Here is a 15,098-nt window from a genome sequence, read left to right as displayed (position 1 = left end):
CTGGCCTCGAACTCAGAAATCCGCCTGCCTCTGCCTCCCAAGTGCTGGGATTAAAGGCCTGCGCCACCACCGCCCGGCTTTTTTTTTTTTTTCTATTTTTTATTCTTATTTTTATTTTTGCTTTTTTTGGGGGGTCACATGAGTGGGGAGACAGACACGGAAGGACTGAGAAATGAGTGTGGCCAGGGTGCATGATGTGAAATTCCCAAAGAATCCATAAAAATGGTATGCTGGGAGGAAAAAAGGATAAGGCCCTAATCCAACAAGACTGGTATCCTTATAAAAAGAGGGACAGCATCTAGGGATGCAGTCCCACAGGTCACATGAGGGCACAGCAAGGCAGCCAGCTGCACATTAAGGAGACAGGCCTCAGGAGACTCTCACTCTACCTGTACTTGATCTTGGACCTTCAGCCCAATAAAACACATTTCTACCCTTTCCGCTGCCCGGTTTTGTATTTTGCTTTGGCAGCCTGAGTAGACTGGCAGAGACTTTAGAGTAAGAAATGTGCACCGGGGGCTGGAGAGATGGCTCAGCAGTTAGGAACACTGGCTGCTCTCCCAGAAGCCCCAGGTTCGATCTCCAGCACCCACATGGTGGCCCATAGCTGTCTGTAACTGCCGTCCAAGAGGTTGGACATGGTTCTTTTCTGGGCTCCACTACTACTGTGCACTGCACAAACACAGTACCCAGACACACACAGGCAAACCCACACACATAAAATAAAATGGAAATAAAAAATAAATAAATAACTGGAGGGCTGGAGAGATGGCTCAGTGGTTAAGAGCATTGTCTGCTCTTCAAGAGGTCCTGAGTTCAATTCCCAGCAACTACATGGTGACTCACAACCATCTGTAATGAGATCTGATGCCCTCTTCTGGTGTGTCTGAAGACAGTGACAGTGTACTCACATCAAATCAACAAATCTTTTAAAAATAAAATAGAAATTTAAAAAATCACATAGGACCTCATAAATATGATAATTTTAAAAAATAAAAGAAGTATTGCTTCTTTTTGATATTTAAGTCCTCATTCTTAAAATTATTTGACCTAAGCAATTCCAGGATGCTTATTGATACTCCCTCACCCCACTGTTATCTCATGTGCCCTTACTGAGTAGAAGTTTTGAAAGAACCATTCCTGTGTGTGTGTGTGTGTGTGTGTGTGTGTGTGTGTGTGTGTTTATTGCTACTTTAACTGGGCTACATGGTGTCAAACATCTGGGTGTATCTGTGAGAGCATTTCTGAATGAAATTAACATCAAATTACTCAGATGCCGTCCCACATGTGAATGAATGGGCTCACCCAAATGAAGGACAGAGCAGAGCACAAAGCTATACTACAAGGGAGCTTCTGTGCTTTCTTGCATTTGGATTATTTGGATTAGAACTGACACCATGGACTCTCCTTGCTCCACAGCCTGCAGATTGCACAACTCCCCACTTTAGTGACCACAATAGCATGCACCAACCTTTATGATCAATCTCATTAGAGCTGGGGGTGTGGCTCAATGGTCCAGCATCACCCTAGAAGGTGCAAGGTTCTGGGTTTGAGCCCCAGTGAGGCAGATGTAAATGAAATACATCTCTTTCATCTATATCTAGGTAGATATGTAAATAAAGACATTTCCATTTCTTGGAGGAACCTAATAAGATCTCCTTTCTGCAAATGGAGAAACCACGGCAAATGCAGGCTGTTTGTGAGAAAGCAACCACCCATAGCGCATCTGAAAAGCCTTCTGAAGGAAATACCTCTACCTCCACTGCATTCTGGTTAGCCGGTGTGACATACATAGTTCTGGTATGCATTTTTATAGAGTGAGTTCATGTTACTGGAACAATTGCAATGACCTAAAAGTTGAGCCATAGTCATTTGAATAGGAGATAACATCTACAGAATAAACAGGAAAAGTCAGTCTACATAGGAATCAATGTGTATATGCATCTTTGGGTTTGTGGTAGTGAAGACGGACCTTGAGTTTTGTATAGGCTAGACAAGCACCCTATGACAGATACAACCTTCCTTTCTTTCCTCCTTTCTTTCTTTCTTTCTTTCTTTCTTTCTTTTTTATTCATTTTTGAGATAGGTTTCTCTGTGTAGCCCTGGTATCCTGGCACTTGCTCTGAAGATCAGGCTAGCCTCAAACTCAGAGAACTACCTCCTGAGAGCTGGGATTAAAGGAGTGAGCCAACACCACCCAGCTTCTTCTTTACCTTTTATTTTTGAGACAGTGTCACCGTGTTACCTGGGCTAACCTTAAACTTACTAGGATTTGGACCCACCAGTGTCACCCTCCTGAGGGGCTGAGATCCAGGCCTACTGGTGAGGTTCACATTTATTTGTGCAGTATTTCCTAATGTTGAGTAAACGCTTTCTGTGTGTTCTTTCTTTTACTTCTCCCAACAGCCTACAGAAGGAAAAATGTACTTCAAAAATCACTTTCATTGTACAGATAAAGAATTTGAGACCTATAGAAGTTGATTCTGAGTTCTCATTAAACAACCAGTAAAAAGTAGAGTTTGACTTCACATCCAGGAGTCTGATGCCAGAGGCCTGAGCTTCAGTGTGACTGCTGGCTGTGAACCCGTAACCGGGAAGCCAAACCTTACGTGAAGGGGCTTGTCCATGTTCTCTTGGCTTAGACCTGAAGGGTGCTGCCAGGTAAGGGGTGCCAAAGATGGAATTTACCTCATGGAAAGAACTAGGAAGAAGCTTCCATGCCCAGGTGCCCATCACCTGTGACTGATAGCAAGCAACATCTTACCATGAACCAACCAGGATTCAAGTACTTGACATCGGTAATTAGTATTGTATACCCCCTACCGCCTTAAGTACATTCATACTTAAATGTTAATATTCCAACCTTATTATCGCAGAGTCTTAAGGGCATTTGGAAAAGGAAGGATGAACATTTGGGCCATAATGCCACAGACACAGTGGTCCCCTTTTCAAGTCTCCATGGCTACCACCAGGGAAAAAGCAGATCTCAGGACAACTTTAAGACTACCCCTCCCAGCAGCCCTTCTCCTAGGGAATTCTTGCCAAGTCGACTTGGGGTGTCTGGGTCTGTCTCAAGCTGGAGAAGACAGAATCTTCACTCTGGCCCTGACTCTCCGCACCCCAGCTCGTGCTGACTAGCCGATGTCATAGATGGCAGCTTGCAGGGAGGGCATGGTCTCTTCAGCCTCAATTCTTGTTCAGATCACCCACCTGGGAATAGGAAGTGCCTTTGTTTTTCCCCCAACATAATATTTTTTGACTCATTGGGAATTTCTTGTCATGCACCCCAATCCCTCATTTCCCAATTATTTCATTATTTCACCCCAACCCTTGTAACCTCCCCTGCAAAAGAGAATAAAAAATTAAGATTAACAACAACAAAAAAAACGGGCAGTGGTGGCGCACGCCTTTAATCCCAGCACTTGGGAAGCAGAGGTAGGTGGATTTCTGAGTTCGAGGCCAGCCTGGTCTACAGAGTGAGTTCCAGGACAGCCAGGGCTACACAGAGAAACCCTGTCTCAAAAAACCAAAAACCAACCAAACAAACAAACAACAACAAAAAAGTCTCACTGATCCCTCTGGGCAACAGCCTGCTCCTCTATCAGCCACAGCCTTCTGTCACACCTGTCACAGCAGTTGGGGCTCCAGTTCTGCCTTGCACATATCACCCTGTTCCCCTGCCTTTCCTGCCTCTCCATCACATATCCTTTTACCATAGTGGCTTTGGAAGCTGCAGCGTGCCACACAGTGGACACTTTAGCCCAAACAGTTCTGCTTGCAATTGTTCATTGCAATGAGTCATTGGTCTGGTTCAAGGTCTCTGGTTTCTGCTCCACTATTAACACAAGACCCTTATTTGAGAGTCCTCTTAGATACCCTGCTGTTGCCGTGAGTCAGGGAGATCCTGCAGCTTTGGTTCCAAAAGACCAGCTCCTTCACCACAAGACCCAGCAGCTCACAGATGGGAGAGATGTCGGGATGGGCTAACTTAAAGGCCTGGACTGGGCCTAGGTGGTAGCCTAGGCCTCCACCAGGCCTCCATGCCACTGAATGGTAGCCAGCAAGGGGCAGGACAGCTTTCCCATACCACTTGGGCCAGCTTTCTCCTATGCTAGCAGCCAGCAAGGGGCAGGACCAGCTCGGCAAGGCCCTCGGACATCAACATGGCTTCAGGTGGCAGTCCAAACCACAGATATCTGCATGGCCTTTGGTGGCAATATGGGACACAGACATCAACCCAGCCTTTGGCCATATCTAGACCCTGATCTACTCATGGCCCTCAGTGGCTGCACAGACCTTGGGGTCTCATCATGGCCTCCGGTGGCTACACATGCCACTTGCATCAGCATAGACCCCCAAGGTGAGGACCTCACCAAGTCAGCAGTCAGCAGGACTGACCACTTACATCCACATGGATCTTGAGCTTCATCTCAGCCTGGGGGAGTAGCGTGGACCACTGACACCAACATGGCCTCCAGTGGCATCACAGACTATGGTGGTGGGCTTTTAATGATGCCAGTTAATCACACACACACCACACATGGAGCTCAGTAGAAGGGACTGGGAGGCAGTGAGTACTTGAAGCTGAAAGTCAAGACTGTACAGAGAACAAAATACAGAGGCCATTAAGGTGAAGGGACCAAGGAAAACTTATCATCTCCTTCATCGATCGCTTCAGAGGCCAGCCTCTAAAGCTTAGATCCCTGAGACATCTAAAGTCAAGTCAACTCAGATAACCACCTGCATATTTTAAAGAAACTGAGGCACTGGAAAGATGATTTGTCAAAACAACGGGAACAAGATATCAATTCACAAATTAAAGTCTCAGGAACCAGATTCCTGTTTTGTTTTTGGATTTGTTTTTTTTATTTTTCGAGACAGGGTTTCTCTGTATAGCCCTGGCTGTCCTGGAACTCACTCTGTAGACCAGGCTGGCCTCGAACTGAGAAATCCTCCTGCCTCTGCCTCCCAAGTGCTGGGATTAAAGGCGTGCGAAACCACTGTCTGGCAGGAACCAGACTCCTAAATACCATTTCACAGGGCCCACTCCCTCATACAACAAAAGTCTGCCATTGAGTATATACTTTGTTGGGTTTTTTAATTTATTTATTCCTCCCAGTATATGCTATCTTAGTATATTCGCTTATATATCTACTATGAACAGATAACATGACCAGGGCAACTCTTATAAGGAAAACATTTCATTGGGGCTGGCTTACAGGTTCAGAGGTTCAGTCCATTATCATCAAGGCGGGGACCGTGGCAGCATCCAGGCAGGCATGGTGCAGGAGAAACTGAGAGTTCTATATCTTCATCTGAAGGCTGCTAGCAGAATACTGGCTTCCAGGCAGTTATGATTAGGGTCTTAAAGCCCACAACCACAGTGACACACCTACTCCAACGGGGCCACTCCTTCTAATAGTGCCACTCCCTGGGCCAAGCATATAGAAACCATCCCATATACCTTGTTTAAAAAAAAAAACCCTGAAGGGATTACTAATCCTTGTAGCTTGGCAGTAGTTTGTGCTTAGCATGCACAAGACTCTGAGTTCTAAAATACACACACACACACACACACACACACACACACACACACACACACACGAGAATGTCTTTTGTCCCTGTCTGCAATACCTATAAAAACAAGTCTTTGTCACTCCTCTAGGAGACCATAAAATCCACGAACGAACAGAACACTATACTACTACAGAGAGAAGAGGGGCTAGGATCCTCAGAATTTTCTAGATCTGAGTGTTTGCCAGAAGGAGGTTAGCTAGCATCTACTGCCAAAAAAAGATCAGGACTAGGTATGGCAGCATCACAGGATCACAGGCAATTTCGCCAGCTCCCACCTTTGTACTAGACTAAGAAGAGGGAACAGACTCTCAGACAACCTTGGAAGAGGCAGCTTATCTGCTGGAATCCAGCTAAGGCCAGGGGCAACCAGGAGTGTGGCTCATCCACCTGAGTTATCTTGATGGAACCAACAAGCTGTCACTGTTGTCACTGGCAGTCCAGTGCTGGTGAGCTAAGCAAGTATAGTATGAAACAGACACCAAAGCTGCCTCCTCCCTGCCCCTCACTCCATAGGCTTGATGTTTGCCTTTATCGTTCCCCAACTCCTGCTGCTTCTATTCCTTCCTTCCTCCGATACTCAAGACCAAACTCCGACTTCATCCAACTCATCTTCATTACACGCCCTCATTACACGCCCTCTTACAAATACAGCTTCATCCTAGGTGCAAAAATGGAAGGTAAGAATTTGATCTTGGGTGCCAGTCAGCCTAGTTTACAATCCCAGCACCCCTTAACAGCCAAACAAAGCCCAGCACGTAAGTTACTAAGCCCTAGTTTACCTGGTTTGTCATCTCCAGCCCTGCCTCACTGATGTGTTGCAAGATAGAATTTGCTAATATATGGAAAGTACTTAGAAAGGCGGCTGACACACGGAGCGGGGTGACACGCAGCTAAGGAATATGAGGCAAGAAGAACACGCTATTAGCCTCCTCCAAACACGTCTCTTGACTGAATGAAATGAATGTAGCCCTGGCTGCCCTGGCAGTCCTGGCTGTCCTGGATCTCACTCTGTAGACCAGGCTGGCCTCAACTCAGAGATCCACTTTGCCTCTACCTCCTGAGCGCTGGGATTCAAGGTGTGTGCCACCACATCTGGTGAATGATTTATTATTTAGTGCAAGAAAATGTCTGAAAAGGAAAACATATTTCAAAAGTGGCAACAGCGTTGGCCCCCACAGAAAGAGGAGCAGACTAAGCATCGAGTAGCTACATGTCAGAGAAACTATGGAAAAACAAAGAACATTTTGAAAACCTTGGAGTGAACTAACCCAACGAGGAACAAGAATGCAGGTGAGCAGCTGGGATGGGGAATGTGGAGACCACGTGAGTCCACACGCTCTCCACAGCTGGAAATGGGGTCAAGTAAACCTTGGGGTCAGAACAGAGCCAGGAAACTTCCAAATAAAGTCAGCAGTGGTTGGACTCACAGAAGTAAAACGCAAAGGGTAAGAGAAGGACCCTAGACCATATTCCCTACCCACCTCCCCACACACGTCACCTTCCACAGCCCCACAGGGGAGGGGGAGGCATGGAGCTTAGCAAGGACTGCTGCACTGCCAGCGTGGGAAAATCAGCATTTTACACAAAGATGAAGGGCTGGAGGAAGAGCTGGGCAGAGCGTCAGCTCCTGGTCTAGATCCTGGACTCTAGCTCTAATATAGGAAGAAGTATGAACGTTTTTTTGTTTTTTTGTTTTTGGGTTTTTTTTTGTTTTGTTTTGTTTTTTTCGAGACACGGTTTCTCTGTGTAGCCCTGGCTGTCCTGGAACTCACTCTGTAGACCAGGCTGGCCTCAAACTCAGAAATCCGCCTGTCTCTGCCTCCCAAGTGCTGGGATTAAAGGCGTGCGCCACCACCGCCCAGCCCAAATTTTTTTTTTTCCAGAGCCTAACACCTCTGAAGGTGGGGACTGTTGGTTACAGTTTATCCAAACAAATTGATGTTCTGCCCAAGAAATATCTCCATATAAGTAACACTGATATTACTGTTAAAGTGGCTTTTTTTTTCAAATGAAATATGTCTACAAAAATTCTCTGGATTTTCAACCAAGACTTCAAATATGATCTTACACTTTTCAGTGTCCTCTAATCAACACGCCTACCTCAGGTAGGACGGAAGGGTTGAGGAGTGTTAAAAGGTTTCAAAAAGCTATCAGAAAGTAGGAGAGAGATAAGCTTGGGTCCATAGCAGTAAGACTAGAAGGGGGCCACAAAACCCTTGCAGGTGGTGAAAAGCTGGCGCATGTAGCCATCCCAGGCTTCTCTGGCACTGTCCCCAGTCGACCCCTCCCAAGTTCATTTCCCTTCTCTTGGAGCAGACGATGCCCAGTGACCCCTCAATCCCTCTCAAGTACAATCTGCTGGGTTGTACTTGAAATTACAAACAAAACAAACAGCTTTAGAAAGCTGGTGCCCATGGTAGCACAGGCCTGCAGTCCCAGCGCTGGGGAGAAGCAGAGAGCTCAGGAGTTCAAGGTCAGTCTCTGCTACGTGATGAGTTCAGTTCGAGGCAAGCTAGATTAGGAGGATCATCGTGCTACACACACATATACATGCATATACACACACACACACACACATACACACACACATACATATACATACATTCATATACACACACATACACACACACATACACACACACTACCTCTATTGTACCCAAAGAAATGAAACTCCTCCCTAGTGGATGCCTGAGACTGAGGATAATGGCAAATCCTAATGTGTGTGTGTGTGTGTGTGTGTGTTCCTTACTATATTTATCATAGACATATATATCATAAAGATAATAAATTGGGGGCCAGCAAGATGGCTCAGGAGGTAAAGGTGACTGCCAAGCCTGAAGACCTGAGCTGACCCACATGGTGAAGGGAAAGAACCAACTCCCACGGGCTGTCTTCCTCTGGCCTCCACAGATGCTGTGCCATGCCTGTGCACATACATACCAGTTAAATAAAATGTTAAGTTTATAAGTTAGACACAGTATGAAATTAATCGCATGCTCCCCTCTCTTTCTCTCTCTCTCTCTCTCTCTCTCTCTCTCTCTCTCTCTCTCTCTCTCTGAACCTGACTGTATCGTGTGTCTTCAGTTTGGTACCCTCCGAGGTTAACCAGAGGCAACTGAGGTTGTGAAAAGCAAGACCTCAGATAGGTGGACAGGTTGAAGTAATGCTTTAAGACAGGGAAAATGATAGCTGAGTAGAAGACGTTTTGCTTAGCAGGTGTGAGACCCTGAATTACCCTCAGCGTCAAAAAGAGTCGAGCATGTGTTTTATCGAAAGGCCCAGAGGCTAACTAACAACATCTGGATCTACTTAATCCAGGGCAGGGCTCACTAAAGCTTCTCAAGGCATCGTGCTCATTGCATTTAACTTCTAATTAAAGTACCAAGGAAGGGCTGGAGAGATGGCTCAACAGTTAAGAGCACTATCTGTTCTTCCAGAGGTCCTGAGTTCAATTACCAGCAACTACATGGTGGCTTACAACCATCTGTAATGTGAGCTGATGCCCTCTTCTGGCATGCAGCTCTACATGAAGAGAGAACATTCATACATAAAATAAATATATCTAAAAAGAAAAAAAAAAAGGTAGCTGGGCAGTGGTGGCGCATGCCTTTAATCCCAGCACTTGGGAGGCAAAGGCAGGCAGATTTCTGAGTTTGAGGCCAGCCTGGTCTACAGAGTGAGTTCCAGGACAGCCAGGGCTATACAGAGAAACCCTGTCTCGAAAAACAAAACAACAAAACAAAAACAAACAAACAAAAAACCCCAAAGTACCAAGGAAGGGAAGCAAAACACAGAGGAAGAAAGGCACAGGGGCCTGCCTACGTTTAAGCATGTCTCAGTTAACTTCCAATGAGCAGGTAAGATCAGCCAGGGTCAAGAACAAGCAGCTTGCCTAACTAGGGCAGAGGTAAACTCACCACACTAGGAGGTCAAAGTCCACTGACCCTACAGCTTTTCCATACAAAGAGCAGAAAGTCGGGCTGACCATTCCCTACACGCTGTTCTCAGACCACTATGTGTCTGATCCCCTGGAACTGGAGATGCCGATGGCTGAGTCAGCATGTGGATGCCCAGAAGCACACGGAAGCCCTCTGCCATGTAGCAAGTGAGCTTAACCACTGAGCCATCTCCTCAGGGCTTGTTTTTGTTTTTAAAGGAGAAAGTGATCTTGTCATACAACTATGAAAAAAATGAAGCAGGTCTACCTGTGTGCACAGGGAGCAAAGTCACCTGGATCAGTGAAGTTGGCTTTGGTTTTGTTTTTCCTTTATCTGGTAAGGGTGTGTAAAACAGTGCACTCTCATTGTATAAGAGAAAGGGTGAACACACCTGAGGACCCAGCAGCAGCTGCCCTGAGGCAGAAAATGGGGCATGGGAATGAAGGCAAGGGACAGGCTTTGTGTCCCATGACAACCCTTCTATACCTTAGGCATTGTTCTGTATGTGTAAAACTCTATTACTGGTCTTTGTATACATATGTGCAGACATATACATGCAAAGGGCAGGGAATGTTACACATCATATCTTCTTAGAACTTCGTATCTCCTTCAGGTGCTGCCTATCCTGCTTCCTGCCCACCTCTACCTGATCTCTGTCACCCACACCAGCCCAGCCTCCTGTCTAACCACAGGACAGCTGCTCCTGCTGTCCTGGGCACTGCGTAAGTTAGAATGTCTGTGCCACGTCACACGCTGCAGACACCCGAGAGCTGATCAGTTCTATCTGGTATTCCCTGATACGTCTGCCTATTAACAGTGAACTCCAGCTAGAGAATGACAGAGAAGACTGGGGGACGGAGCGGGGGTGACAGAACAGTAGATGGTCAGGAGGCCTGAGTCTTATTCAGGCTGTGACTTAGGACAAATGGTTTCACCTTTCTGAGTCTCAGTTTCGTTAACTAAAAAAGAAGGTGGCTGAAAGATACCATCTGCAACTGAGACTCTCTAGACCCAACATCTCCCAGTCCCAGCATGCACTGCTCTTTGTGGACACTGATCCTCCTCTGAGACTAGCCAGTATGTGTAGTGTCTTAAATGGCACTATCTAAATGCAAGCAGCATAAGACATTCTAAACATTTTAAACATTCTAGAAGCCTCACTACATAAAGCAGAAACAGCTGAAATTAGTTTAATTGATTTTATTTAACCCAATATATCCAAAATATTATCATTTCCACATACAATCAATATAAAAATCTTTGTATTTCCATTTTTTAATTTTATTTTTTAGTACTTGGTCTTTGAAATCCAGTGTGTATGTTTTCCAATCATAGCACGTGTCCACATGGATGAGCCACAGTTCAAATGCTCAAAAGCTACCTTTGGCTGAAGGCTAGTGCTTGTCTACCAAGAAGGCCCTCCCTTCACTCTGACCTCTTTAGGCCCAGAGCGGAGGACCAGCCCACATCCTTGGAAAGGTGAAGGTAACAGCAGCAGTTTGGGTTTCTCACCTGATAGGCAGGTGGTTAGGGCACAGACACCCCTGCAGCAGTCAGGTAAAATAGCCAGAGCCCTGTGGGCCACCAGCAGCACGACTGTGAGGAGTGGCAGACAGAGCAGAAAGACAAGCCGATCTGTACAGGGAGTTCACAGCACAGGACTGCACACGCACCAGAAGAGCATACCCTCTTCCATCGGTCCACTCACCCCGGAGTACCCGCCCACGCTCAGCTGGGCCTGGGAATAGCCACTGCTCACAAGAACTCTTCCTCAGGGCTGTCGAAAGCGCCAAGAGTCCTAAGTGCCCGTTTACTCGTGGAAGAGGCCCTGTGAGAGGAGGACCGACTTACAGACAAGAAGGCTGAGCCCTGGCCAACAGTCGCCCACACAGGAATGCGAGCCCGACTCAAACGCTGCCAGCCGGGCTCTGCAGCCTCACGGGGCTTACAGCATGGCAGACAGTCCCACCACCACCATGCCCTACTGCAGGAAGAGCAGGAGACAGGGGCTGGGAAGCAAAGAATGCTAGGTAACCCTTATGTGAGCCTGAAAAGCCAAGGATCTGCAGCAGAGCTGCTACAAGACCCTTCAGCGGTTACAGCTAAGCCATGGCAGGGAGGCCTGAGGAGGGCCAGGCAGCTAGAATGCAGTCTGCTCAGGGCATAGGGCAGCACAGCAGGGGAGCTGTCAGACAAACCTGCTGCACCTAAGTTTCCATTAGAAAGAACCTGGATTTGAATGCTGTGGGCCATGGAAGCCATTGAGGAGTTTCTTCTAGGGCAGTGAGTGTGCAGATCCTCATTTCAAAACCATTGTCATAAGGTGTGTGAGTCACAGACACTCAGGAGGGGTGGATCTCTGGAGCCCAGGCGTTCAAGGCCAAGTTGGGCAACAGTGGTGAAGGAATCACAGTCAGGGGATTTCAACCCTTCCTGAATCCTTCTCTCCCCAGTGATCTAGGGTCTATTTAAAAGTCAGACAAAAAATGATGGTTCTAGTTCCCAAGTTGCCAAGATTTAGATGGAATTCTAAGAGTCTGTGAAGTTTCCTTTCCTCTGTTGACTCACAATCCCTAAAAAAAAAAAAAAATCAAGCAACAAAAGGCTAGCAAACCCTCTGCACACTAGCCATCCGTTGTCAGAGATCTGGTGTGAGTGGCTGGCTGAGGGCCTCCATCCTGGTGGCACCAGAAGATTCTGTATTTTCATACACAGAAATGCTGAGGCGTGTGCAGTGCCTCCTCCGTGGGGTTGTCCCTTTGCCCCGCCCCCTTTCCCCTCCCCCAACCCCCTCGGCCCAGCTCCCATGGATCTTAGGCTCACCTGATTACCCAGTTCCATTTTCAGCTCTCAGCCCTGAGCCTGGCCTACTTTTACACCACATGAGCCGAGAAACTTGGGCATTATTCAAACAACAGACTATGACTAGGACCCAGAGAAAGGACCAAGGAGAGACAGTGGTGAGACACAATTGGCTGGACAGGTCAAAAGATGGTGGGGTACAGTGATAAGACACTGGGTCCCAGAGAGCAGCGCTTGGCCCCTGGCATGCTGGAAAACTGAGCTAAGACTCAGCGGCACCAAGAAAGATCACATTCCCCAGAGATAAGGTCAGGCAGGCTCACTTTGCTCCCAGTGGCCACCTGGGTGGGTCAGAAGCCACATCCTGTCTGAACAGCAAAATGCCTCTAGAAGAAAGCCTCTGGGCCTCACTGCCGGACCAGTGGGAGGGGATGGTGGACTGATTCCAGCATCTGTGGGAGGAGTATGGGGGAGGGGTATGGAGAGGGGTGCAGAGGAGGAGGGACCTCTGGTTTTACTCAAATTCAAATACTGAGCTGTGCAGCAGTTTTCAGAGATAAATGGCCAAGGGCCATTACAGTCACACGTCTGTAACTGCCAGCTCCCTTGGCACCTGATCTGGAAAGTCACCCTCTGCCTTTGTCAAGAAACCAGAATGTCTCCTGCTCCTAAACACCCCCTTTTCAAGGAGCTGTTGCAGTGGACTGGGCAACTTGCACGCTGGGCCTCGGGCTCCACTGTTCCCACACTCCCTTTGATGCCAGCCACAGTGGGATACCAAAGGGAGGGTTCAAAGGCAGCAAGCCATGGCTCACCTGCCTTGGTCACTGTTTCTAGAATGAATGGGCCCACTCCCACAGTGCCATCTGGGACCCAGCCACTAGGCTCAACTTTTCTGTTTCTGTAGACATGGATTATAAGAGGTAGAGGCAGCCAGGTAGGACCTCTCAGTCCCGGAGGGCGAGTGGGTAGAGCCGAGAAAGTGTGGCCTTCTGGATCCGGCGGAAGAGCTGAGTCAGCTGGTAGAGGAAGGGCAGCGAAGAAGGAGCTGCTGTGGGGAAGGAAAGACTATCGTTAAGTGTTCTTCCCTCAGCCCCTCCATGGTAGCTAGAAAACACATCCAGGCTCCTGCCATTCACAGCCTCCTCAGCAACAGGGAATTTCTCTTTCTCTGAGATGTTTTCGCCACTTGAATTACAGTAACTTTAAAAATTCTAGAAAAAACATCCAGATTTAGTACATCTTAATCTTTCTGATATTTACACAGACGCTGGTGACTCTCAGAGAAGTCTACACCACTTCCAGTGTCTTGAGTGTGTCTCAGGTGTGTCTTGCTTTCTTCCAAATGCCTTTCTCAATTCCCATGTTAAGGCCTTTATTAATTTTTTTTTATTGGGACTGGAGTGATAGCTCAGTAGTTTAGGGCACTTTGCTGCTCTTGCAAAGACCTGGGCTCAGTTCCCAGCACCCACATTGGAGGCTCATAACCATTTGTAACTCAAGTTTCAGAAGACCCAACACTTCTAGCTTCCAAGAAAACCAGGCATGCATGGGTACACATATACACATGCAGACACACACAAATTTTTTTAAGTCTAGAACAAATGTTTATTAAGCCCCAACTCCACTTCCTGAGAGAGATGACTACTAACACTGACAGCAGCGGCTGCCACTGGGAGAGCCAGAGGGAAGACTTTCACTACACTTGTGCCTTTCTATGCTTTTCAGTTCCGAGCCTCGCAACAGTTTGATCACAAATTAACTACATTGAAAATAAACAGAACTCTACCGTTTGTTTCCTTACCTTGTTTGGATTAAAGACTTAAAAAACAAACACAGGAAATATATATTTCTACCTTTGTTTTGGTTTGATATGGGGAGGTTGTTTTATTCTGTTTGAGACAGGGTCTTGTGTAGCCCAGGCTGGCCTGGAACTTATAGAGGCAAGGATGACTGACCCTTCTGCTTTTATCTCTTAATGCTGGGACTACAGGTGTGAGCCATCACACCAAGTTCTATGTGGTGCTGGGGACTGAACCCGGGCCTTAGTACATACCAGGCAAGCATGGTATCTGAGCTCATCACTGGCCTCCAAAATAAGGAATACATACTTCTTTCTTAAACAGAAAAAATGCCCCAGCACCTTAGAAAACTGGGACAGGAGCTTCAGCTGGGACGAGAAGTTGAGGCCAGCCTGGGCAAGGCCATGAGACACCCACAGACCTGCCCCTCTAAATGGGGGGAAGCAGTGTTTAGGGCTAAGGAGATGGCTCAGTAGGTAAAGTACTTGCCGAACAAGTGTGAAGACCTAAGTTTGAATCCCAAACACTCACTTGAAAGCTCGGCATGGGGGGCACAAGCCTGTAACCCCGTGGCAAGCTCTAGGTTCAGTAAAGAGACTCTCTCGAAAACTACAGTAGTGCAGCCAGGCAGTGGTGGCGCACGTCTTTAATCCCAGCACTTGGGAGGCAGAGGCAGGCGGATTTCTGAGTTCGAAATCAGCCTGTTCTACAAAGTCCAGGACAGCCAGGGCTACACAGAGAAACCCTGTCTTGAAAAATCAAAAAACCTACAGTAGAGGGGCTGGGGCTGGAGCTCAGTGATAGCACAGTCACTCCTCAGGTACAAGGCTCTCAACTAATCCCGGGTCATCGTCATCACTGTCATCATCATCATGTGGAGGAACCCACATCAACCTCTAGCATCCAAGTTACTGTAAACATCTGTGCGCTCGCTCTCTCTCTCTCTCTCTCTCTCTCTCTCTCTCTCTCTCTCTCTCTC

The 15,098-nt window shown here is 47.2% G+C and overlaps 1 protein-coding gene across 2 annotated transcripts in view; it reads right to left on the bottom strand.

Annotated features, from left to right (window-relative positions):
• Positions 1–12,351: 12,351 nt before the first annotated feature.
• The window catches only part of Pex26 (peroxisomal biogenesis factor 26), a 10,625-nt gene continuing 7,878 nt past the window's right edge, over positions 12,352–15,098 (bottom strand). The window contains exon 5 of one of the 2 annotated variants that reach the window (XM_028761095.1): positions 12,352–13,368. In XM_028761095.1, the coding sequence (XP_028616928.1) occupies positions 13,265–13,368 (104 nt within the window). In that variant the 3' untranslated portion in view covers positions 12,352–13,264. The remainder of the gene's footprint in view (positions 13,369–15,098) is intronic. The other variant, XM_028761096.1, reaches the window with a different exon arrangement.

This window comes from Grammomys surdaster, unplaced genomic scaffold (assembly GCF_004785775.1).
Source record: "Grammomys surdaster isolate TR1022 unplaced genomic scaffold, NIH_TR_1.0 126660, whole genome shotgun sequence".
NCBI lineage: Eukaryota > Metazoa > Chordata > Mammalia > Rodentia > Muridae > Grammomys > Grammomys surdaster.
Note: the sequence above shows the minus strand (reverse complement) of the source record. Positions and strands in the feature narration are given on the sequence as shown.